Source organism: Eutrigla gurnardus (genome assembly GCF_963514095.1).
Source record: "Eutrigla gurnardus genome assembly, chromosome: 14".
In the NCBI taxonomy this organism is placed as follows: Eukaryota; Metazoa; Chordata; class Actinopteri; order Perciformes; family Triglidae; genus Eutrigla; species Eutrigla gurnardus.
The window spans coordinates 15,955,951-15,981,862 of record NC_139937.1 but is presented as its reverse complement, the minus strand read 5'-3'; the positions used below and the strand labels follow the sequence as shown (position 1 = coordinate 15,981,862).

Genomic DNA, 25,912 nt, shown 5'->3' with positions numbered 1-25,912 from the left:
TCCTGATGAGTTGGCCCGCAGTGCGTACTGTAGCTCATGTTTCCTTCAGTCTCACCACAAAGGCTCCGGCTTCTCACAGTGGGCAGCAAGGGGCTTTCACTGGGGAAAGTACACTGCCTTGACATCTTCTCTCTGCCAGCCTTGGCTTTAACTGGGCATTTTGGTATTGTGTGTGAGACCTTGGACGAATCCAATTGGACTGAAGTTTCCTCCGTTTTTTTTTTTTTTTTCAGCAAAATGAAAATTTAAGGAATGGTAATTGCGCCAGAGCAATTGCAGTTTTTGACCTTGTGGTTCCCCATTGTGTCCTGACCTGAAAAGATCACCAATAAGGGAGGAGCCAAACCAGCAATCCACTGATGACAATCTGTTCTTCTTAGTCAGTTGAAAGTGGGATATAGATTTCATGGGTTAGAGTCGTCTCTACCAACATTCCTGAAATGCCCTCAGCTCCGTTGTAATGTGTGAACCTCCTGCTCTTCTTTTGTCTGTCTGGAGAAGTCGGAGCATTTTACACTTTAGAAACCACCTGATTTGGTTCTTCTAACTATAATAGAAAGTTGATTCTGTAAGCTGACACCCTGTGACAATGTGTCGAGGCATCACAATGGCTAATATATAACTGAAAGTGAGTGTTAGCTGTTGTTAAACAGTAAGCTAAGGTCCACTTGATCACTGTCACTAGATCTTCGTTTGGGGTGTGGAGGTGCTTTCATACAGAAGGCACCAACTGAGACACTGAGATAAAGTTTCTTTAAAAACAACATCACTATCTCCGATCATCTGTTGAACTACATACAAAAGTAATATGTAAATGCCATACATTTACATTATATTATAAGAAAATGATTGCACTATAAACTAGGGACAAACTATATGCTAGGCAAGTAAAATGTTGAATAATGTAATTCAATTGGTGTAAAAAAATAATAATTTCCTGTGGAGTCATTAATTTAGAGCAACTTATCTTTGTCTGATTTATTGCTGATTACATCAAACAGCATATGAATTAATCACAAAGAAAATCCAAAAATAATTTTGAGTTTTGGTTGATTGCAAGGGAGCAGGGATAGTAACCAAAGTTTACTATTAAAGTCACAGTCTCCCTCTTGGTTCGCTACCATGGGCAGTCATTGGGTTAGCAAAAAGCTCAAATCCTCTGAAATGAACTTTCACTCCCAGTGAATTAAAGTGCAGCTGAGAGGCATCAGGCTGTACTTACCCTTAATGAAAGGCAATGTATGTGGCCGCCAACTTCACAGACTCTCAATTGGTCTGGCTGTTAAACCTGTTATCCAGGATAAAATCGGTGCCTGCAAAAAAAAAAGAAAGGGGTGGGGGGCTATGTTAGAAGTGCCACCTGCATCGATCTCCCCAAAACCTAACCTCACTCCCTCACTCAGAAACATGAAGACACACTTACACTCACACCACATAAGGGCCACCTGACGGCAGCAGCATATGGAGGCAGGCCAAGGCCGGGGCCCACCAACCGACCGAGCAACAAACCAGCAGCAGCAGCCTAGTGTGGCGCGTCGTATTGCAGGTCATAATTCAGCCCCATGCCAGCTTTTATGTGGCGTTTTTAGCAGCCCCTGTTCCTCGCTCAGCTATTTCAGAGTGGATCATTTCTTCAAGCATGTGGCAGTACAGGTGCATGTTATATAGCCACCAAAAAAGCCCACTTGCATTGCGAATGTTTCTGAATGGAAAAGAATGTCTGTTCTCCCTTGATATCTAATTATTACCATTGTCAATGGGTAGTTTGGTTTTTAGCACTACCTGTAGGGTTTTTTTTAATGCGAAGTTGAGAAGTCTATTACTCTGTCTGGACTCCGTCGTCTAGACTCTAGATTAGGTCATGTTGTGATTTATGAAGGCTGCTTGAGGCATCTGAGGCATGAGGCTTCTGGTGTGATTGTAATGCCTCATTACTCCTGTTCATAGTTAGTCATAGCGAGCAGCTCCTGGTCTATGTCTCCAAGCACAGCCAAGAACAAGAGGACAAATGCGTTCTGTGTCCGTCAGTAGTGAGCCATAGAGATCCAAGTCAAATTTAAGCAAAATGCACACGAACAGCATTCGACGGTGAGAACATTCGAGCGTGGCTGTTACATTTGTCTACTCGCCATTTTGGCAGGCGATCTCATTATGAGTAGAATAATCATTTTGGCCGATGAAAACTGATTCGGGAGTGGCTCTTGCATGGAAAAGCCAATGTCCGCGCTCTTGAGTATACATGTACATGACTTATGACACAGATCTTGTGAATGATGTCACGCGCACAGCTTCTGCATCACCCGTCGTGCCCCCTCAACCAAACGTTGTGTTGATTTTATAATGAAGTAATCGCTTGTATTACTCATCAAGGTCTTAACGGAGAGGTCTGTGCAGGCAGGGTTAAAGTTACTGTGAGCCGTTATGGTGAGGGGTAATTGAATGACCTTAAATCAACGTGTGGTTGCTGTGGTCATGCTCAGCTCTTGAGTTGTGGTTCGGAGGGCCGTAAGAGCAGCAGGGAATTCATTTAGTTGAGCAAGGCAATGCATGAACTAGGCCCTTCCCTGTTCTTGAAGAAACATGGGAATGTTTTCAGAAAGGCAGAGGGGAAAAAAAAAAAAAAAAGGTTTTCACATGATGAAGCTGAAGGGATACAAGCACACACTGCAACAAGAAGCCTTTATGTATTAACAGGTGTGTATTAAAAGCCTGGATTGACACATGATGTAATATCGCTCCATTTTTCACTCTGAAGCGCAGGAATGCAAAGCTGCAAGGTAAAACATCATATTTCGTGCGGCACAGTCTATAAAGTATTTTCGGCCAACTTTGTGGTAAAGACCCCCCCCCCCACCCCCCACCCCCCTCCTCTACATCTGGTGTCAGACAGTTTTATTTGCTTTCATGGCTGACAGAGATCAACGGACGTATTGAGGAGCCTTGTATTAAAGGAAATAGCATCAGCGTACGGGAGGCTTGTCCTCGCGGTGATTGACGTCCCGGTTCTGATGGACGATGGAAGCTGTGTACTTGCCCTCGTGATTACAAGTGTCATTTGGTAGCTTACATCAACACGGCTTTTAACTCGGCCCCAAAGTCTATATTATAGGCTATAATGTGCTCAAGAGGCAATAGTCTTGTAATCCAAGAATATCTAGTGAATATTTAGCCATGAGATGTATGTGGATGTACAGGCCGGAGGCAAGATGGTGAATTGAGGAGCAGCTGTAGATGTTTTCACTCAACTGCGAGACTCTATTAATGCCTGAATTAGTCATCTGAGGAACTGAAGCTTGAGGGAGGGAAAACAGTGGGAAATAGGGAAGGGTAGATGGATTATCAGCTCTGAGTGGATTATCATCTACTGTGGTGTGCATTCCACTGTCCTCTCCTCCTCAACTGGCCTCAGCGCTGCTCCGGCGCTTCCCAGGTGCAAGGAAAACGTCTACAGCTGGTTTAATGAGGCGCAGGGAACGCCGGTGTTATCGTGATCAAAAAATCATCTCGGCTTTATTTGACCAGGCTCAGCCAAACTCAGTGGAGTCTGTTTTCTTATTTTCAGTGACCGTCTGAGCGAAGGGCAAAGGCCTCGAGGACGAGTCATCTGAAACCAAATGAAGGACAGCCAGTGCTTCTGTTGACTGCCGCGTTTGTTGTTATGACAACGGGACGTTTGAAAGTCTGAAAATCCGAAAGTATTAATGCGATATTAGGTCTGCGGTCTCTGGACAGAAGTCTCCTATCTCTGTGTGTCCTTATAAGGAACCGCATGTCCTCCACAGCTGGACATGTTGGACAGAGGCAGGAAGCTCATGCACACTGAAACACACTATTACACACACACACACACACACACATACAGAGGCCTCTTGATGTGTTTTCCTTTAACGCCTGATGAACCACGTCATTGCCATTTTCTCGCCTTGCGGTCTGCAGCTGTCTGCACAACTTGATTAAAACATTTCTTTTAGTAATCCCTGTGTAATGAAGCCCTCTCCTGAGAATGGATCCCAGTATGTGTGGATTCAATGTGTGTGTGTGTGTGTGTGTGTGGTTGTGAGCCTATGTGTGTGTTTTTGGGTCAGGGGTGCTCCAGATGGGAGGAAGGGGAGGGTCGTGTGTGAGACCAAGGGAGAGCGAGTGTGCGGAGTGTTTCTCTCCGTGAAGAGTTTGGGCTGTTCAGGACCGATGATTGAGAAACGCACACATGGAACACCTTTGACCCTGGGGAACCACAAAACCCTGTGCTGTGGCCACAGATACAGTCCCTGCACTCTTAACTCCTAGCCAGCACAGACTTTAGAGCTCGGTCAGGTTCGAGAGTGGATATCATTTTAAATAGTGGTGGAGAGATAAAAATAACATCGTAATCTCTTAAAACATCCTCACAGTGGGGCGCCGGATAGCTCAGTCAGTGGAGTTGGCACTCCGTGTACCGAGGCTAAGTCCTCACGGCCCCGGGTTTGGATCCTTCTGCATGTCGCCCCCCTCTTTCACTCTAACTCTGTCCTATCTGAATGAAGGAAAAAGCCTTTAAAAAAAAACTAAAACTAAAATCACAGGGACAAGTCAACACTACACTTAATTACATAACATAAAGAAGAACAAAGTGAGCAAAATAACAGGGAGTTCATGCAATTACATTATGTCAATTAACAATGGCTGCCAGTTACTGTGATGCTTATACAGAACAAGGAATGCAAACTCTTATGTATATTGACTACTAAGTACTGTGTGTTGGAAAGATTCCTTTAAAATGACTTTGGAAAATCCTGTTTATTGATCACTCTTACCTGTTGAAGTGGCGTTTGCAGCTGGATTCAAAAGACACTTGAGAGTCATAATGATGGCCGTGAGTCATTTCTGGCTGCTGCCGAAAACGGCATTTACTACATTTTCTGTATCGGAGGCTCAGCTGCAGCTCTCGTTGCGTTTCCCATGAAGCCCGTGACACACACCATGTGCAGTCATGACTTGAAAGAACATTAAGAGAAACTGCAAAGTATGAGAAATCAGTTTGAGGTGTCATTTATTTATTATAACTTTTTATTATTATTTCTTTTCCATCACTTCTCTTAAAGTGCTTTTCCTTGCTTGGCTTTTCAACGGTAATATTTTTCTAATTTTTTTTTTTCAAATGCCAGCCCATTCAACCCACTTGACATCCAGGTGGTAAAATGTTCCAGCCCCCCAAGTTGGCCACTTAGGTGTTGTTGTTAAGTGTGAAGTGCTTGCATGATTTATAATGTTCATTTGGAGACTTTGTGAGACACTGTAGTGAGTCTTTTGTAGTGAGATAAAAGAGGGGACTTGAGAGCAGCCCATAACTCACTTTGGTTATTTTCAAGAGGGTTCGGTGACCTTGGCTTGGGGAGATGGGGAATTCAGCTATACTTCAAATCAATCTGCACCACAAAGAAAAAGGGGGGGGAAATACAAGGTATAAGCCGTCAGTCTTGCCTTCCCTCCATTTTCAGTCTGATTCCCTCCCAAAGAAGCTCTTGCAATTGGAAAACAATAGCAGTCGAGGGTTTGCTTAACTGTTGGGGTTGGGGAATGTTTGTATTGATAATTAAGGGTGTGACAGTGAATGATTTGTAGAAACTTCAGATAACTTATCAGTGGTCCCAACAAGACGGTGGCTCTGTTGTGTCTATCAGACAAATATGTCGGCCCGTAATGGATCACATTGGCGTTGCCGTGGACTCAGATAAGTTTCAGTCGAGAGAAAGTAGCACATTGTGAAGCCAGTCAAACCTGATTGGCTATCTTGTTGACTTCTTGTTTCTTTTACTGCCTTGGATCCGGTCTATATTCACTGTTGGGAGTACTTCCACTACCTTTTCACGGTTTATTGGGGTGTCATGTTCCAGCTCATTTTAAATTTCCCGTTTAGCGCCCATTACGGACAAAATCCACCTGTGTCGGGTAGTGTGTGTTTGTGTGTGTGTGCCTCCCTCTCTCTCTCTCTGAGGTGCGTCGGCGGACCAGACACTTTGCTCCACATCTCTCGCCGACCTCCCAGCCCCCACAGCTGTCTGTCACTGTATTTTGGAAAGAGTGAGGGAACTGATTTTCGGTACTGTACAGGATATGAGTAATAACAAAAATGAACATTCTGGAAACTGTGCGCAGGTTCCAAGCCTGTATTCTGGGACGCTGTGTAAACCATTAGAAGCAGCTGCTCTTGGCGATATTCCTTCAATCACGGCAAGATGCTGATCTTAAAAAAAAATATATATAAAAAAAAAATTTGCTGACCACATTTGGCCCTGCAGTCAATTTTGCTTAACGCCTGCTTTCTCTGTAGTGTCCTCTGTTAGAACATCTGCGCTTATGCCAACATATTCAGGATTCAACACGTTACTGGACATCTAAGTGTACGCAACACACACTCGCCTAATTGTCTATATACACAGACACATACCCCAACCAGCCGTCTTTAATTAGGCTACATTTATTTTTGTCTGTAAAAAGTACAAAGCAGCAACCTACCAGTTCTGCTGTTCCTGAGTTTGTACTGGAGCTCTTCCAAATGGCTTTTTTAATGAGACTCCCCATGTTAGGTATTATTTTACCTGGAGAATAACATATGACCTGCAAGTTTGCGGTCTCTATCCCTCTCTTGCCTGTGCTTGCTGTTTTCCCCCTCCTTCTTGTTCATGTTTTCTGCAGGGTTTGATTATATTTTTTTGTCCTCTTTTTTCTCTCTTCTCCCTTTTTTTTTTTTGCTCAGTTTGCAGAACAAGCATTCTGTCATTATTTTATATGCGTAGTTAACACACACAAACCTTTTTCAGATTGTTGTACTGGCAGCCAGTTTAAAGAATAGTTCCAGGTATTTGGAGTAGCAGGCCCCACGTCAGCTGTGGCCTCATTACTGCTGCTGATCGTGCTCTGGCTGACCAGCCTGCTGTTATGTTATTGGATTGTTTGCATGCACAGGTGTGTATACACGTGTGCTTGTGTGACAGCATATGTGTTGGCATGTGTGCATATTTGGCACACACTGTTTTATTTGTATCTGTACAGGTATGTGCATTCTTGTGGTTTTGTGTCCGTGTGTGTCTATGTGCGTTTATGTGCTTCTTGTGTGTGGCCTCGAGCCCCAGCTGTATTTGTCTAAATATAGTTGTGACCACAGTCAGAACAGACCCAGACCAGGAAGCTGATTAGCCTGAGAACCAGAGGTCCAAATGGATCTCGCCTAGTATGATGTGAAAAGGGTTTGATACAGATGTTGGATTATCCTGAGGCTGTTGTGACACCTTATACTCATAAAGGCTCTCAGCCTTGTTTTGAAGCTGACAAAAACGATTTACTAGGGATCGCAGATATCAGGTGGATGCTGATAAAAAAGCTGGATAGGATGTCAGTAACAATGGGGCTGATCTATGCAATTCACTTTTTTTTTCGACTAAAATTTTAATTTCTGGTAAATGTTTTGACCAATTAGTTGCGCCATTAAAAAAAGGTAAAAAAAAAAAATTAAAAAAAATTATATTTTGTATTGTGTTTTAGAAACTTAGGAGAGCAATGTATAAATCCAGCTTGATGACAGGCAATAGAATAATTCCCATCGACTTCCACTCAGTGAGGCATACAGCTTATCATTAAACAGGATCTCTGCTCGGTATCGAGGCTGGAAAAAGTTGCATCGGTTGCATTCCTAATATTTAGTCAGGGTCCTCTGTTAAGTCTACTCCCTTTTGGATTTCACTCATTCATTTTAATGACTAAAAATGATTTGCTGTCCCTGCTTCATGTCCACATTTGAGCATGTACACAAAGGAAACAGTCGAGGCAAATAGCACCACAGCTGGTACGGTAGTCGTGACTCACACCCCCTGCACGACACCATGCCCCGTTTTTACCTGACATGGACACTGGACAGAATGTCTTTGTGCCAGCCAGTCAGTGGGTTACCTCGCCAAGGAGTCAGCAAGTCCGCCAAACAGGCTTGTCCTAGCCCCGGTCCAGTTCTTCGTCACTCAGTCGCGGCGTCGACGGGGGACAGGTCGGGAAATGAGGCCTAATGTTGTTGAAATGCACCAGAGGAACCCATATTTCATTGGCTGAAATTGAAAACACCTAATTTTTCATAGCTCCTGACTAATTTTGATTTCCTTTCAATATATATTCCTGGTGGCCTCTGAGTTTTAATAAAACAGTTTTTGACTTTAAGGACTACTGTGAGGTCAGCGACGGCCTGTTCAACACGGCACTGAAGTTCAAGCCAAGGGCCTGATTTCTTAAATTATGAGTCAGGATCCAAAATGGGTTGTGGGCCCACTTCTGGTGGGTCTCCACAATATGGGAGTAGAAGTATGCTTTAATGAGTTTTGCTCCCTAGGCTACAGACTCTGTTTCTAATATAGATACTCCACTAAACCAGTAAATTGCGTTCTGTTACTTGCCCGTGTTTCCCGTTCTAAGATGTATGTTTTAGTGCAGTCATTTGTTACTGCTGTTGATGCTGCAGGTATAAGTACTTGGAGACTTTTGTTTGCCTCAAAGCTTGTGGTAACAGTTAAAGAGCTGCCTGCCAGAAAGCTGTTTACCATGCTGCAGCGAGAAACACTGTCTGTGCCAGCTACTTAATGAAATCCGATGAGTGTCTGGCTGTCCTCACATCCCGCATTCCCAAAACACCCTAATGAGAGTTTCTGCTTCTCATTTAGCTCCAAGATCCAAGTTGTTGTTCGCAAGGAATTGGGTATAATATAATAAAAACAGGTGCATAATTAAAGTTTTAGACGACCACATGCACATGACAGCTCCCCTGAAACGCTATAAACACTGGAATAAGCCAACAAACTTTCATCCCTTGCCAGTCCTCTCATTGAAGTGGCTTTGCAGGCACATTTGCTCTGCATGTGGGGACATTGTTGTTGCTGGGTCCCCTTCACTTTCTTTTGTTCAGCAGCGATATCTGCTACGCGTACACACACACACACACACACGGGCATGCACGCAAAACGGGTTGATTGATGTCTTGCTGTATAGCATGCAACAGTAGTGATTTCTAATAGAGGAGAAGCATGACATGGCGTGGTTCAGCATGGTGCCAAACGCACCACATGTTTCCAGGGAATTCAGAGTGTACATGTGCGCCGTCAAGGTAAACTCATTGACCCTGTCACGTTTAGAGTTTCTCTCTCTTCCCTGCCTTTTGTTTTTCCTGTATTCATACATCTCCCTTTATCAAACTTTCCCTCGCGTTTCTGTCTCATAGTAGTCCCCCCTCTGAGACAGCAGGCAGTTAAGAACTCTGGGCCTGCCTGTGTGCAGCTAACAGCTCATGTCACCCTGCCGAACCACCCAGGAGCAGAATAAAGGCAAAGATAAAGAGACACAGAGAGACGGAGAGGGAGGGAAGCAGAGGAGTTAAACGATTGCAGAGCTGCTGAGCGGAGGGAGAGACCCCGTGATATATCCCACACTCTGAACTGGGACCAGACCAAAATGGATGTGTGATTAAATGAACTGTGATGCTTGTTCCTGACACGCCGCAGCCATCCCTGGAATTAGTCACGGTTCTATTTTCACCGAACGCGCGGCTCAAAGGGCAGCGCCTCTTTGCTTCCATTACAATATGTAGTCAAGCGAGCATATGTGCACGCACTCACGCCCCCCCCCCCCCCCCCCCCAAAAAAAGTAGATGTGTATCTAGGCCGGGGGCACTGCCAGTCCCTGAAAAACCCTACTGAAGAATCGTTTGAGAACAGAAGAGAGGAAAACAGGAGTGGAACCAAACAGGCTTGTTTTGCTGTGTTTAGTTCAGGCTCCCTTGGTGTTTTTCCAGGCAACAGAGGTTCAACAGACAGAGAGAGATGCGAAGGAAACAGATCAGTAGTCGTGGTGATGATAAGTGCTCCATCATCTCGGTGCCGTGTATGATGCTGTACCTTGGTTGCCCTGTGTGTATGTGATGGGGAATCCCTCCTCCGGCTCTTACTGACTGATGTCATGGACGGGATCTTAAGAACTGAGGAGCCATGACTTCACAGCCTGGAGAGAAAGCGAGCTCGGAGACCTGATTCAAGGGTTCGATGGCCAGTGTATGTGTGTCAAGATGTTTTCGTGTGTAGCGTTGGAGTGTGTGTGTTTCAGTGTTAGGTAGGTGTGATGATTACGGAGTGAATAGGGGAAACAGTGAGGCAAATACTAGAAAGTAAAGATTCAAGAAGGAATGAAGAGTGTGTGTGTGTGTGTGTGTGTGTGTGTGTGTGTGTGTGTGTGTGTGTGTGTGTGTGTGTGTGTGTGTGTGTGTGTGTGTGTGTGTGTGTGTGTGTGTGTGTGTGTGTGTGTGTGTGTGTGTGTGTGTGTGTGTGTGTCAGATGATAAATGAGAGCATGGTCCGCTGAGGTTCTGATGGACATGGGCCTGGAGGACTCCATCCGACTGTGCTGTTACCTCATCCCCCTGAGCGTTCAACTCATCAGCTTGTCATACACACACACACACACACACACATGCACACACACACAACTCTCTCCCTCCACACTCTTGGAGACTGATGAAATGTTAAATGCGTGGAGATTCTTTTGGGGGTCAGGTTTCTGGGCTGCACATCTCTTCACATAAATCATCGTCACAGTTCTGACGGAGGGGAGCGAAGGGTCGGCGGCAAAGAGGCAAACTACACCTACCTGCCAAGTAACTAAGGAAAGCTTGGCTTGCGCGGGGTACTTCTTCAATTTGCTGTTGGAATGCAGTTCTACCTATTTGGCCACTCGTGCAATCAATGAGCTGTTTTATATTGTGATGTGATATTGATGGATTCATGGAAGCCATGAAGCATTTGTTTCCAACGGTGTCCGTTTCATTAAGTGTACTTTGGCTCTTCAGTGCGACTCTCCATTCTTTCATTTATTATTGTCACTATTATGACTCTCTCTGTGTCTCTCTTTTTTTCTTGCCCATGTAATATCCTTCATCTAACTGTCTTTCTTCATCTCGTGTCCCTCTTGCAGGAGCAAAAGGTCTGCAGTCCCCACCACAGAGTGCATTTTCGAGCTTCCCCACTTCACAGTCCAGGCCACAAGGGCCCAGACGCTTTTGCTCCAAGCGATCTGTCAGAGCTGGACCCACAGCGTGGCCAACGGAGGCCCATTGACACTCAGCGAAAGCCTGCTCCGCGAGGTGTACAAAGCTCCAGGTAAACAGATTTCTTCACAACAGGCCCTATTAACTGAGCTTGTTCTTTAATATGTGTGTGTTTCTTTGTGTGTGTGTGAGAGATTATGGGTGAAATGACCCCTGACCTTTCCACTGACACCATGCGCTTTTTCCTTGTGCCTTGGATTTCCATCCAACAGACAAGTGATTAGGTGTGCGTGAAGAGAAAGGGAGCAGGTTTATCAAAGCAGCTGTTTTTATTCCAGTGCATGTGTTTGCAATAGCTTTGCATGGCAATGGGCTCATTATGTTTTTCCAGTTGCATTTGTGATCGTAGGCTAGCAGTTAACATTCGGCAATGGCGATTCAGCCCTTTTTGGCAACGTGAAAAACCACTCAGACAGAAGATAAATGCCGCCTTCAGCAGCTCATTCTGTATTTCACTCACGAAGAGTCAAAGAACAAACTACATGGCTTTGTTCATCTGGTCTCTTTTAGGCCATTGCCTTCGTCATTGTCGTTGATTTATTGAAATCTCATAAAGTACATTTACTGTCTTTTGTTTGTTTAGTCCTCCATAAAAATAAAGCTTGTTTCTCAGTACCATGGAATTGTCATGAGAGATATATGGGACTGGCTCGAGCTTAAACTGATTCGTCTCCTATGAAAAGTTTTACAGTTATTTCTCAGGACTCAGCACATCATGTGCCAGACTATCATTCACCCAAACCAAGTCAACCTGATAGTCGCTAGTAAGCTATGGACAAATTGGCTGCAGACTCTATACCAGGAGTGCAAGCACACATCCCGAACCTTAGGTCTCCACATATACACGTTTGCGCGAAACACTTTGGATAAAGATCAACTTGTCTTGTGCCCAGTGTGGGGTACTGGACCCTGCAGCCAAGGGCAAATTAACTCTGAAACGGTTTTACGCTTCATGTCGCCTAAGATGCCTTAATGGTCAAATAATAAATGTTGCCCCTTGTTAAAGAAAGGGAGGGGAGCCTGAATTCAATAAAACAGTAGCGTTTCTCATGACGGTAGCATCTGGACAGTCCTCAGGAGGGCCAGGGATTTTCCAACTCATTAGGATCATGTTGTTTGGTATGCCGTCAACATTCTCCCTCGGCCAAGCCAGCCAAGCTACCTTTTTCACCGTTGTGCAGCCGCCAAAATTTATGAAACCGGTCTCCCGTAGAGTGAAGTCAAATATTCCTCTCCCCTCACTCTGCCTTTCTCTTGGAATGGGCCTTGAATAGAAACATGGAGAAACATTTGCACATCTGGTCCGTGTGCTGGCAGGTTAGAAAAAGAGCAGTGGGGAAAAGAGTTTGGGTTTTAGAAGGCAAAAGAGTGAAGGGGAATAGGTGATGTGTTGTGTAAGTATATGTTTTGCGGGGGGAAAACATTCAGCAATAATTCCTATGATATAACCGAAGATGTCTAATACTGTATCGGCTTTAGAAATTGCGGTGACGCTCATGGGCCTTAAGGAAGATGTTAGCTGTCTCAAACCCTCTCAATCTTTGGTCTGATGGTTTAAGTGTGGAGGAGAAATGGAAAATGAGGAAACGCAGGAAGAGGAGAGGAGTGAAGTTAGCAGGATAAACAGTTGTGAGCTGCGTTTGCTGTTGCACACCCAGTAAAACCATGCTGAATACTACTGGTTCCTGTGGGCATGATAGTGTCTTGATGGGTCCTTACTGGTTGTTCTGTGCTGAAGGCGTCCCACTCACTCCTCTGCCCCGCTTTGCCCCGGGTTCTGTATTTTCTGCACAGACCTTTATATCACAACTGCCGAAGAAAATCTCACTGGAGGCAGTGCTCTTTATGTTACATCCTTTAAACCTGTCTAATGACAAATATGGGGACTCTACTGTTAAACTGCTGACATGGTGCCACTTATTTGGCCCTCCGCACAGTAAAAAAGCGTTCGCAATCTTAGCAGTGGCTGCATTTTTCCGCGCAGTGTGACTTGCCGGCTGACTGGCTGCAACTGTTTGTGGTAAAAGCACGGGTCTGTTAGAACGCTCCCAGGATTCAGATCTGGCTCCAGATTTAAGTCTTGCGGTCGTTTGTTTGTTCTTGTGTCACCAGCCAGCAGTCGCCAGGCCACTGCCAGGACGGAGCTCACACACACATGCTGAGAACACTGAACATGGCACACTAAAGCTGTTCACTTACATGTGCCTTTTTTTTTTCTCATTCTTTGAGGAATTTCTCCTCCCTTCCAGCCCTTTTGATGTTACAGGGTTTTTCAATAGAGGAAGGTGTTTCATATCGAGGCCTAGCTGATAACACAGATGGTCAGTGTCCTTCGCGGGGGAGCCATTTGGGTATAAGATTTCATTCCCTGTCAAAAGGAAATTCCACGATTCAGGAAGGAGGGGGGAACTCAACAAAGCTTCATTTTTAATCTCAAGGTACTGACAGACTGTAAAAATGTTCTTCAAAATAATCGGTGGACTCGGATAAAAGCACACGCAGCCACAAGGACGTGTAAGACTTGGAGGTACTGTGTGGAGTTGAGTGGCAGTGTAGCCTGTGTGAGAAGATTTTTGAGCGAAATCAGAAAATACAGCATCAAATTGTATTTTCCTTGCGCGTCAGTCGCTGCCAGTCACTGCCTGTTATATGACGGTTGTTTGTCACACAACTGTCAGCAGGACGGTGTTGATTTCCAAGCCTGCAGTCGTGAGCTTGGCTCAGACGTTAGTCCTCTGGGGTGACGCATTATTGCAGTGTTCTCCCTTGGCATTCCAGGGAAGCTCACACCAGTGTTGTGTTTTATTGGTGAGCTCTGCAGAAAACAGTATGTCATGCTTCATGTGTCTGGTGAAGACGGAGCAGTCGTCCGTGTGGAGGTGTTTGGTGGAGGTTTTTTTGCACGCACATTCGTACAGTATGTGCCCACTAGCCCTCGGCCTTGACAGCTGCCAGTGAGGGGAACAACAACTCTGCAGTTAGCAGTTCTTTCCTGCTGCATTCCCTTATTACTCCCAGTTTCCGGCTCTGCTTTTTTTAGTCTTTTTTTAGTTTTATTCTTCTTTCTTTCCATCTTTTCTGTGCAATTCTTTGCTTTTCAGAACATGTTTCTATTCTATCTGACGCTCTTATCTCACATTCGTTGCTGAAATCATCTCAGGCCTTCCTCTTCCCCAGCGATTGTCAGCGGCCTCCCTTGCCGTCTTTGTTTATACTGCCAGGATGCTTTCGTGGTTTGCAGTAGCAGCCATAGTAGTAGCAGTAGATGTAATAGTAGGAGAGAGGCGCCAGTAATTCCTGCCTGCCTCTGCTACCAGTCACTGCTAACCTCAGATTCAGCGACACGCTGACCACAGTGACCTCCCACACACACCACTTGAGCCTGCATGCATTTGTGTGCGAGTGTACTCAGCGTTGCGCATGAGAGTGTGAGTGTGTCTAATTCTGGTGCCGGCCCAAATTCCTTCTGTCGTTGCTCACTCTTCTGTGCATTGTCTCAACAAGAACTTTGGATGTTCAATGGCTGAAAAGGCCGGTATGCGTGTGCATTCCCTACGTGTGGTTCTGTTACACATTACATTAAACCCTCCTCTGGTGTAGAAAACATGCCAAACTATGCATAAGTGTGCCTTTGATCATGACGGTTGAAGCAGCTGTTTAACAACCAATATATACAAGAGAAATGTATGGCATTACGTATTGCTGACACCATTGTCAATAAATGACTGAACGAGTGGCTGATCTTCAGTCTGTTACTCAGTGTTTTCATGCTTTCACGGTGAGCTCTGCTTCGTAGTTTAATCTCACTCAGTGTCAAAAGTCAAATCTAACACGTTGTCATGGATACCAGTGACTTTCCTTGGTGTGTACGTTGCCATGAGGACACAGAAAATGTATGTTTTCTTAAAGTTTTCTTCATGATGATGGCTTTATTGGATTTTGATTCATTCACTTGGAGTCAATGGACTTGAGTCTTTTCATGTCATCAGGTGTATTTATAGCTCAGAGCTCTTAAACCTGCAGATGGTACAACAACAGGCTGGAGGATCTCCTGTCCCTGTCTTGTAAACATTACCTTTATTGTCACGATGTGAGAGTAATCATATTGTGTGTTTGTGTGTGTGTGTGCCTGTGTGTGTGCATGAATTAGACTTTGCAGTAAACCCTCCAGATGACACAAAGCAAGGCCGGGATGCTCTCGACTGGAGACAGCTCATTATAAAAGACGGATGGTTTTGCTTGTCCGTTCCTTTTAAACACAGCCTGTGGCAGAAGTGCTTCAGAGCCTATTTTTAACAGCTTGTTTGATTTTTAAGTGACTTGTGGCTGAGCACTGATTGATTTTAGGTCACTCACATTCACCACAAAGACTACACAATGAGCTGAGGAAAGTCATTTTTGGTTTGTTTACCAAACAGCTGCTGTAAGCGCTAATCAGAAATTCCCCCCTACATTTAAGCAGGGCCTAGCTGTCGACTGCGTTTTCATATTAATGGGCTTCCTGGATATTTTCCTCCCTTAATGAACCATTCTAGGACCAGTGCAGGATCTCCAACCAAGGTGGCAATCCAGTCTCTTTCCCTGCAAAACAGAAAGTCTTGAGCATTGTTTTGACCCTTGCACTTGCTTCCCTGTTTTTAGTGCCTTGCCAAAGGCTGCGTTTGAAAGACAAAAGATCAAGGTCATTTAAATAAGCATAACATTGGCATTTCCACCAGTGATGGATTCAGCTTTAATGCTGCTACCACAGCTGGTTTTCTGGCCACAGAGCTCCGCGGTGGTCTGGACTAGGACTAGAGGAAGGGGGGGGTCTAGTAGAAGTTGGTTGGTTGGTGGTCACCAGACGTGCTCTAGATGATTGCTGGGTGATATACGAGCTGTGACATAAGTTTAGCGTGACAGATATAGGGGCGAAAGAACAGAGGAAGAGGAAGAGAGAGAGTGAACGATATAATGAGCAGGATGAAAAATGAAATTCAGAGGGAAAATAAAGCTTGAGGGGTAAAGTGACAGAAAGAAGGAAATAAAGAGATTGAGAGTGTGGGGTGGACCTCAGTGCCCAGAAACACAACTGGCCGTTGGTTCTCTTGATTAAACCCAGCTTTGGCATCTAATTGAGTGTCAGGTTAGACACACACACACACACACACACACACACACAAAGATGCATGCCCATGTCCATCTTTAGCAAATCCTATATGTTCCCCCGAACTCCCAGCATATGATCCCATTTAAGGCAATTGACGGCAAGAATGTTTGGATACAGCGAGCGTATGCTCTCACTGCATAGCGACTAGAAGCACGCTGATGATAATAGTCCAGGACTTGTGCTCTCACTCTTAACAGTATCATTATTAAAACAAGTCTTTTGTTTTCACAAGTTCTCCCGACACTTACAACGGGGGGGCGGTTTGGAGGAAAATAGAGGGAAAGGAGTGGAAAATAGACTATTCAAGGTTACGTCAGGGAGATTTATTAATACTTTTCTTCACACTGATGTTTCCCATTGCTCGGAAACAAATGCAGCGTCTTGGAGGACCATGTCAACAACAGTTTTTACGCATTTTTGCACTGCATGGAAAAAAAGGCTGCTGCTGTCACGGCCAGCAGTTCACATCCCTGTGATCTAACTGCCTTCAGGAGCATGGGTCTGACGCAAATCCCCCCCGTGACGCCACGGCATAATAAGTGTCGGTAATAGCTCTGTGTTATTGGAGGGGAAAAAGTGTCACTTTTCGTATCACTGTGTCACCTCCATAAATTAATCCCCGCTATGCTGTGCATTTAATGCCGTCTGGTCGAAGAACGCACCCGTCTGTCTTTGCTCCCTCCTTGATCGTTCTCTTTGGCCCACAATGCCGTTGGTAGCATAGTCCTGGCTATGAGAACAGGGGAGGTAGCACGCCACTCACTTTTCCACTGCTTTCCTCTGCAGATTTTTTGGTTGCAACCATAATGGCTTCCATTTATTAATCAAGACAAGCCGGGAGGAACACGCAGCTTTGTCCTGTCATAGACCGGGTCCATACACTTAGCTCATGGAGATTATTTTGATAGTCCTTTTTCATTGTTCCACAATGGACGTGAAAGAGGAAGGACGTGAGCCGTTTTTTCCCGGCCTGCGGTTGTCACAAATGTCAGTAAAGAGATGGGAAGCTTAATGAAAACCCTGAGATGTCTGTTTCAGCATGGCCTGGCCCCTCACTCAAGTATCCATACTTCTTTGAAGAGGTAACTTATTGGTTTGAGAGAAATTTCTGCCTGTCTACTTGTCTGCTTCACGGATTGACATCAGGGCAGGAAGAAAGCAGGAGGGAAAAGGGAAAGAGAGAGGGCTTTTTCATCCATACGCAACCTTATTTCTGACATTAAAAACACGTTGTGTCAGCATCAGAGAACCGATAAATAAATCTCGGATGGAACATGAGACGGTTCTTGTCAATGAAAACTTCAATGAGCTACAGACGGCCCTTGCTCTACTCCTGGCAGATTTGTGATGATGTTTTAAGTCAATCCAGACTCGGGCCTTCCTCCTTTCTTTTGTCTTCCTGAAGCTCTCTGCTTCTTTTTTTTTTCTTCCTCTCTTTTGCTCATTTCAGGCCAGAGCTAATGAGAGAGGCCAGTGGAGTCAATGCAAAACAGAAGTTAGATGTGTTGTCCCACAATTGGACATCACATTACATGGATATTTATATCTTTAATTGGATGAGAGGAGCAGAAAAGTGCCTGCGGGCGGCTCCTCCGTTGAACTTCTCCAGTTTAATTTTCACCACACACACAAACAATCTCTCGCTCTCTCACTGTCATTCTCACTTGCTCTCTCACCCTCACTCTTCAATTGAATGGAATTCATTTTAAATTGTGATGATTTAGACCCCATTGAAAAAAAGTAAGTGTTTAAGTGTTTTATAAGATTTATGTCCCCACATACATAAACATGCATTCAAGCCAACATATACAGTACACACACACACACACACACACACACACACACACACACACGCAGATATTCGTACCTATCCGCATACATACACATCTCCCCCTTGCGGTTGGTGACAGACACTTATCAGGGGACATCAGGCTTGTCATTTCTCGCCCAGATTCATGATTCATCATCCCCCCTTTCCTCACACCATCCTCTGGCTTCTGGTGAAATATGATAAGTAAAAGAAATCAGAAGTCCACTGATAGTGTGCCAAGGATTTTCTCTGCCCTGTTTGTTTGAATAGAAGCCCACTTTTCTGTCATGGGAAATAAGATGTGATTCCAGTCTTATTAGAGGACATGGATGATCCCAGTACAGGATCTGAACGCCTGAGTTTTATGTCCAACTTTTTTTGCTCTTTCATATGAATCATTGAGGTTTTAAATCCAATAAACCATTGGCCGAGTGTAGCACTTAAATTGGTAGTTGATCTCGAGGATCTATCATGCCTTTTAGAAACCTGGCTGATCGTTGGTAGTTGAGTAGGTCTGTTTAGTTTCTGTAGAATTAAGCTTTCGTCATCTAGAGCTGGAACACTGGACTCGAGGCTCTCCCCCGTGGAGGGTAAACTGAAATATGACATGAAAGCCCCCTGCAGCTGCAGCTTATGAAACGTTACCATGGTGAAGACCCCGACAATGTGTCATCGACAGATAATGCTTTAAACAGACCGAGTAGGACACGTTAAGGTGTGCAGAGTACAGTTATAGGAAGGTATGTATGTAGTGAGGGCACTATATTAAAAGATAAATATATATTCAGATATATAGTCACAGAATAAATGAATTAAATAACTGTTGTGGTATCAGGAAAGCAAAGGGAGCATCAGGGAAATGTTAAAAGCTTTTATTTTCATCCCAAAGTAAATTATGGTGAAGAAGAGTATGACTCATAAGGGATGCATTTCATACAGCATTGCATAATAATAAACAAGAAAAAGATAATTTGCTAAGTAATTAAGTAGCACTATAACTGTCTAACATGTTTAAAAAGTTCACAAACACACGACGCGCATCACTGAGACATAAAACATAAATACGCTGTAAGTGGAATTGACTTTAACGCAGACGCAGCAGGCTGCTCCGAATGTTACTAAGCCCCCAATCAAGGATAAAAAGATCAATCTGTTTGTAGTTATGTCATCTGGTAGTGTCTGCAGAGCTGGCTCCCTGCTGGGAGCCAACCGTCCCCATCTAAGGCTGGTGACTAGTGCCGAGTGAGCACATAGCTCCGCGTCACAAGGCCATAAATTTCCACTGTAACTCCCATTGAAGTGCCTCGGCTGCACCGAAACCCCAGTCACGTCTTGGCTACCACCACACACAGACACAGTCGCCCTCCGCAAAGCTGAGACATAAATATTGATCTCAGTGGATTATTGATAAACAAGGACCCTCTGCTCGGTTTCTCTTTAATACCGTTCCATATGGGAAGGGGAGGGCAAGCCTGAGAAACGGAGCAAGTGTGAGTTGTGGAGTCGCCGAGATCCCGAGAGTTGGAAGGGGGGAGAGCGGGGGGGGAGCAGTAATCCAGAGTTACGTTTCAGTGACGGAGGGGCTGGTTTAGCGTCATTAGCTGCGGTCTGTAGTTTCGAGCATCTCTCTGGTGGTGGAACCACACTGGCATTCCATCCTGGCTGCTACTTCAAAGTCACAATGCCCCCGTTTCTTATGCTAACCAAATTTGTCAAGGCAGCATTAGGCTGGGGATATGGGAGATTGAGAGGCAGGCCCTCTCATCCAGAACTGTGTTTTAATGGCCTATCTCACCGCCGACTAATCATCTCCTTACAAGTGGCGATGCGGGAATCCTCCGTGTCACAGCACATGTTTCTCTATCACTCTTTGCACATCTGTCTCTCCCTTTTTTGCTCTTATTCTCTCATCTTTCTCACTTCTTCTATAACTCTTTCACTCTGTTTTGCCCCCCCCCCAATCCCAAACCCCACTGCCTAGGCCCATTAGTGTTGGCCAAATTGCTTCCGCATGAAGACTCCTTAATTGTGGTAATTCGGTGGCAGAGAGAACCAAGGTTTGAATGTTGCGGAGAACATGTGTCACTGCTTTAGTGGGCAGACGGAAAGGCAGGCAGCACCTGGAGGGGATGGTAATCATGGAAATTAGACCCCCAGCCTCCGCTACCACCAGCACTTACACCCCATCACTGTCTTAATACCACGACCTTAATAGGCAGCGAGCACCACTTGCATACCCCACCAGTCTGACTTCTTAGTGTGTGTGTGTGTGTGTGTGTGTGTGTGTGTAGACACTTGTCTACTTGCCAGGGGAGGTTTTTCTAACGTGAGATTAATTCCCACATCATTCTTTTTTGGCTGGTTTTGTCATGAGAACGTTCACACAGAATGTTGCTCTGGGTCAGGAGGATGGCCGTAAGCGGGGCCCTCGGCTTGCAGGCCGGTATGAATAGTTGAGAAATATTCACAGGCAAGTATTACACATTTTCCTGTTGGTTATTCATCGCACCCCCCGGTGTTTAAAGGCCTGTACTCTGTTTCCAGTATTGTGACAGTTCTTTAGTTCCATAGAATTGACTGTTGATGGAGGTTTTTCCCGAACCCTTGCTGCGTGTTGTTGTTTAGCAACCACAGTTATCCAGTTGCGACCTGAAATATGAAATGCATCTCTTCCTGTGTGCAAAGGCCAGATTTACTGTAACTGCTCTCATTAATTGACTGTCGGCTTTTATTGTTGTACAATTTATTGTTGCTGGTTGTAAGTAGCACTTTCCTTTTCTTTGAATATGTCGAAACCTCTCGAAGCTGATTATCTTGGTTGATGATTGAGCATCAAATGCATTCCTAAAGTCGCCTTTATGTTTCTTTAAAAGTCTACTATGTAAGGAATCGTTTTCTCATGGTATGAAAAGGAGATTTTGGTGCGAAGTGATGAGTCTCCCCTGCAGACCTCGTGTTTGCCGACTGCCAGAGCTGCTCTCGTCTCAGCTTTAACTGCAGGACAAACCACTGCTGGTTCACCTTGTCTGTTTTCCTGTCCCACTCTCTCTGCATGTGTCTGTATTTTTTGCTGTGTGTCAGTACTGGGCAAGGTGCCAGCAGACCTCCTGCTCCTACTTACTGCTTCTACTTCAGCCCTTCCTGACTTAGGAGAGACAGTTATTGTTTCTGCATCAGCACTTAATGGCTCAGCTGGCTGCTTTCGGTCTACCCAACTTGTCCATGTCTACCTCTTTCTCTGTCAGCCCCCTCGCTGCTGTGGGCCCGCTGCCAGACCTGGAGCTTTTAGCACTTTAGGCTCTCTTTCCTTCCCTGTCGGTCTTTGTCCGACTACTTGTTAGGGTTTTGGCGATAGTGTACATCCTCTTGTCAGCTGATCGTCATCACGTATAAAACTGATCCCTAATGCATTAGTACGTGCCAGGGGACTGGTTTTCTGAAAAAGTACGGGGAACTCTTCACTCGTGACTATAATGTGACCGCTTGCAGTGGAGCTGTAATAACTTGAATCATAACACAGCTTTACTAGCTGTTTTAAGACCTGCTGTACCTACTTCTCCCTCTATATCTGCTCAGGCGTCACCTCTGGTAATAGACACACGTTCAGGTTTTTGCAACAGCTTTTAATGGCTCCTTTGGACGCTTTCAACAACATGCCTTCTTCGTCTTATGTGAATGTCCAGACTTTATTTGCTCTTAAATATGCTTAAATATAAAAATTTGCTTGGAATCATGAGTGGTTTATGAATGAAGGCTACTACAAACACTGTGCTTCTTGATTTTTTAAACGGAGCCTCGCCTGGTGTAGCGTTATGGGCACACAACTTTCCCATAACGTTCCTCAAAGCAGTGTGAGCAGGACATGTTGGAATGTGTAAAACATGGCAAGTCTGCAGATGTCCCACACACATGCACACACACACACACACACACCATGTGCACCCCCTGCATTGAGGTATGTAGCAAGCAAAAAAGCAGCCTTCACATGCCATATCGCCCCATCCGCGGGCTTTTTAATATCTATACTCTCTTTCTTTTTTCTTTCCTTTCTTCACTTTACTTTCCATCCCTCCTTCCCTTAGAAATGTTTCCACACTCCTTCACGGCGTTCAGGATGGCAAATCCAGCTGCCCACAGTTGCCCTCACAGTGTTTGATGGAGTGCCGTAGCCTCTGGCCCCTAGCTGTGTGTTTATGTACTTCTTGCACCTGCCCTTGCTTGAAGAGTTACAGCACCACACACATTCACTCAGTCTTACACTCAATCACACACAGAAACACAAACACACACACACACATGTCTGGCTGTAACACACACACACACACACACTAATGCGTCCTACATACATAAACCAAAGTGAATACCACTGTTAAGTCGACAAACTACCAACCCCTGTGTTTCTCCTCTTCCTGTGTACCCCACTTTTTTATAGTCCGAACAGCTGGACAAAACATTGTCCAGAGCCCCCCCACGCAACAACCACCACCCCAGCAGGTGCACCGTGCCCTTTTGGACATCTACGTGGGCAACGTGGGATAGTGATACCCCTAGTTCCATTTATCAAAGAGTAAATAGAGTAGGGGGAATGGCCCCTGTTGTGTTCCAGATTGGCTTGCACTTTTAACATCTCCATCTTTTCCAGAAAGTATGGAGGGCTCATGGGAACACCCAGTCTGTGCGGAAGGCTACTCATCACCGTTGCGATCGTTTTTCCCCCCAGAACGGTTGAGAAAAAAAAAAAAAAGCAGAGTGAACACTAGATCTGGATATCCATTCTCTATAATGTTCTGGGTACTTTCAGGGTAGATGGGTCATGTGTTTTTAGGTTCACTGAGAAACACTCAATAATATAGCTGAATGTCTGGTGCAATACTTTTATGGCAAATGTATGTAATCTATATTGTTTCCAGGACGGGAAGCCTGGCTTTATGTAGTGCCTATGTCATTCTCTATCTTTCCCTCCGGTACTGGATCACATCAAATCACCCAACCGTGTGTGTGTGTGTGTGTGTGTGTGTGTGTGTGTGTGTGTGTGTGTGTGTGTGTGTGTGTGTGTGTGTGTGTGTGTGTGTGTGTGTGTGTGTGTGTGTGTGTGTGTGTGTGTGTGTGTGTGTGTGTGTGTGTGTGTGTGTGTGTGTGGAATAGTATGCACATAAGTGAGTGAGCTTACACATACATGCCTTTTTTTAATATTGTCGTTATGGTAACTCTGCTCTGTTTTCTAGTTTCTACTAAAAATTTATTTTCATTCAGTAAAAACATCGTACGATAACTAAACTACAACACATAACATTGAGGACAGCAAGTGTCAAGAGTGGTAAATGGAGACAAAGACGACACAAATTATTTAACAGACGGACAGAACCTGCTTACTTTTTGACAATAGTGTCATTTGTTTACAGTAGTGATACAAGGTATGCCTAGGGTTTTACCAGTTACTTAAAAATACATTGATATTTATGCGACTCACAGTATAACTGTAAATAGAGTCTGGGCCCAAGAATCCGATGATTGCTCGTTTGGCTTCTGGGATGAAACACCAGCTCTACACTTCATGTAGAACATCTGTCCTGTAAAGATGTAGGTAACCAAAGCCACAGAGAGACACACAGCATTGCTCTGTTTGACCTGCAGATATATTAAGTGGCAGGCAGGGAGACAGAGGGAGGGTTATTAACGTCCCCATCTTCCATCTGGGCTCATAGAGGGCCTCTCAGACAGCAGGTGAAGAGGTTGCTGGGTAATTTGTCTGCGAGGAGGAGAGGAGGGAAGTCAGTGGTTAGGGATTTTAGCAATTGGCAGTAATTCTCCTGGTTGAATGCTGTGTGTATTTGCATGTGTCTACTTGAAGCCGCTCTGTGTCCACGCTGCCTGCTGGTTTACATTAAAACTAGCGTTGAACTATAAGTAAACAACACAAGCGCTGTGTGCTAATTTTGGCGTAAATGAAGCGTATACCGTGTTATCGTTGTTGATGCAGGGTCCAGATAAGCAACTGTTGTGATTCAACCTGACAAACAGAGATAGGTGGGGAGCGAGTTAAAGCATAAGAAATGGAAGACCAAAAAGTCAGAGTGCATGTGGATGTAGATGAAAGAAAGCTTTTTTTTTTTCTGGAACTGTTGCCAAATATTGTCCTGCTGTGCTTTCATAGCCTCTGTGGCAGCACCCACTCATCTGTGGCTTATTAATACAGAACCTCCTCCCTCACCAGCAGGCAATACATCCAACATACATACAACCCATCTGCTTCCTTTCTTCTTCATCACTTCTTATGTATTTGCATTGAACTTTCGAGTCCCTTTACCTTCACTGAGTTGTAAACCCTTAACGCTGCGGACACTTGTAGGAAACGGAGTGCTATCGTTGTAAAAGGGGATTATTCTGAGAAGTATAAAGCCTCATTGGAACAGGTGATGTAAGAATTTAATGCGACTCCCTCGGACAGTTCCAACTCACTGGAAGAATGTAGCATGTGATGGATGGATCCTCCTCTCCTCTCTCAACAGGCGGTTTGGCGTAGATCTCCCTCAACTCTACAGTGAAGTTTAGCCGTCCAGCGATTTCTCCGCCGTCCTCTTGTTATGTGTTTGAAATAGCCTCTCACCATAGAAATAACATTGACATATCATAATGGCGAGTATGTAATCCCTCCCCCCCCCCACTCCTTCCTGCAGTGCAAACAGTTTCGTTTTGGAAAGATGGCAGACGGAAGGTTCTTCCACACTATGCTGTCATTAAGAGAAATAATCATAGAGTGAAGAGCACTTGAGGCTCCTGTGATGTAATGCTGGTGTTAGGTGAGTTGTAGTTGACACTAAGCTGGATACTGGTGTGACCGTACTGGATATTGTTTTGGAAAGATATATCCTTTATATTGGCCTATTACTCATTCTCCTAATAGTCGCTGTTATTTAACTGAAAATGTTCAAGTCATTCAACTCAATGGATTTACTGGCAACTTGTTAAACATTTAGAACAAGCGCTTGACATTTTTTTTTTTTTAAATCTCTTTAAATATCCTTGCTGGGCACTTTTTAATAATAATATGGCTGTGATATTGAGACTCCCATCAGTGTAGTGTAAATGTTTTCACACGGATCAAAATACAAATGAAATGTACCGCTTGTAAATGTTCAGAGCCTGCCAGCTTGTAATCACAGATAAATACACACATAGAAATAAAATGAATGATATACAGTTAAAAATGTACAGGGGACTGACAAAGATTGGAGCAAAACTAAGAAGTCAGGGTCTGATGATAACGTATCATACATTAGAGTCAAATGTGTTGTTTAGATTGCAGCTTAGGGGGGCTGTTCACTTATGTTTAAGCAAACGTTTACAGCTTTTTATCATATAAACATGTGTTTTTCTTATATATTTATCACAGCGTGGAGAGTAACCAACTGGTTAACCTTGGAAACAGAGGGCACCGCGAGCCAGAGCTCAGATTAACGCAACACACTGCGTCTGGTGTTGGTGATATCAGTGTTTCAAAGCACCTGGTTCGCTCCCAACGTTGGGAGCGACGGAGAGGGAAAGCAAGGGGTCAAGACCAATTAAAGGCCAATCAAGTGTGAAACCAAGCCTCGGCAGTGGTGTTTAAACCTGCCGGACTGCACTTCATTTTCACTTTGTTTTTTTTTTATTTTTTTTATTAGGTGTGAAGTCTCCAAGCCCGTCACCGACTCTCGAGGGCTCGGTCCAAAACCTGGAGCTGAAGTTCTGCAGCCGTGCGACGGTGAAATGCGCCTCGGGAACCGTGGGAGCTGTAAAAGTGTGCGCCAGGACCCCAGGTGTGTGCAGCTGTGCCCTGTTAAAACTTTACTGCCTGTGTAGGA

General features: G+C 44.7%; 2 protein-coding genes across 3 annotated transcripts in view; one reads left to right on the top strand and one right to left on the bottom strand.

Annotated features, from left to right (window-relative positions):
- Positions 1 to 25,912, bottom strand: part of LOC311024283 (polyadenylate-binding protein 1A) — a 477,590-nt gene that overhangs the window by 143,251 nt on the left and 308,427 nt on the right. The window lies entirely within an intron of this gene.
- The window catches only part of vps13b (vacuolar protein sorting 13 homolog B), a 317,809-nt gene that overhangs the window by 55,065 nt on the left and 236,832 nt on the right, over positions 1 to 25,912 (top strand). For both annotated transcript variants that reach the window (XM_084026605.1, XM_084026606.1), the window contains exons 17-18: positions 10,977 to 11,161; positions 25,733 to 25,867. In XM_084026605.1, coding sequence (XP_083882731.1) covers positions 10,977 to 11,161; positions 25,733 to 25,867 — 320 coding nt within the window. The remainder of the gene's footprint in view (positions 1 to 10,976; positions 11,162 to 25,732; positions 25,868 to 25,912) is intronic.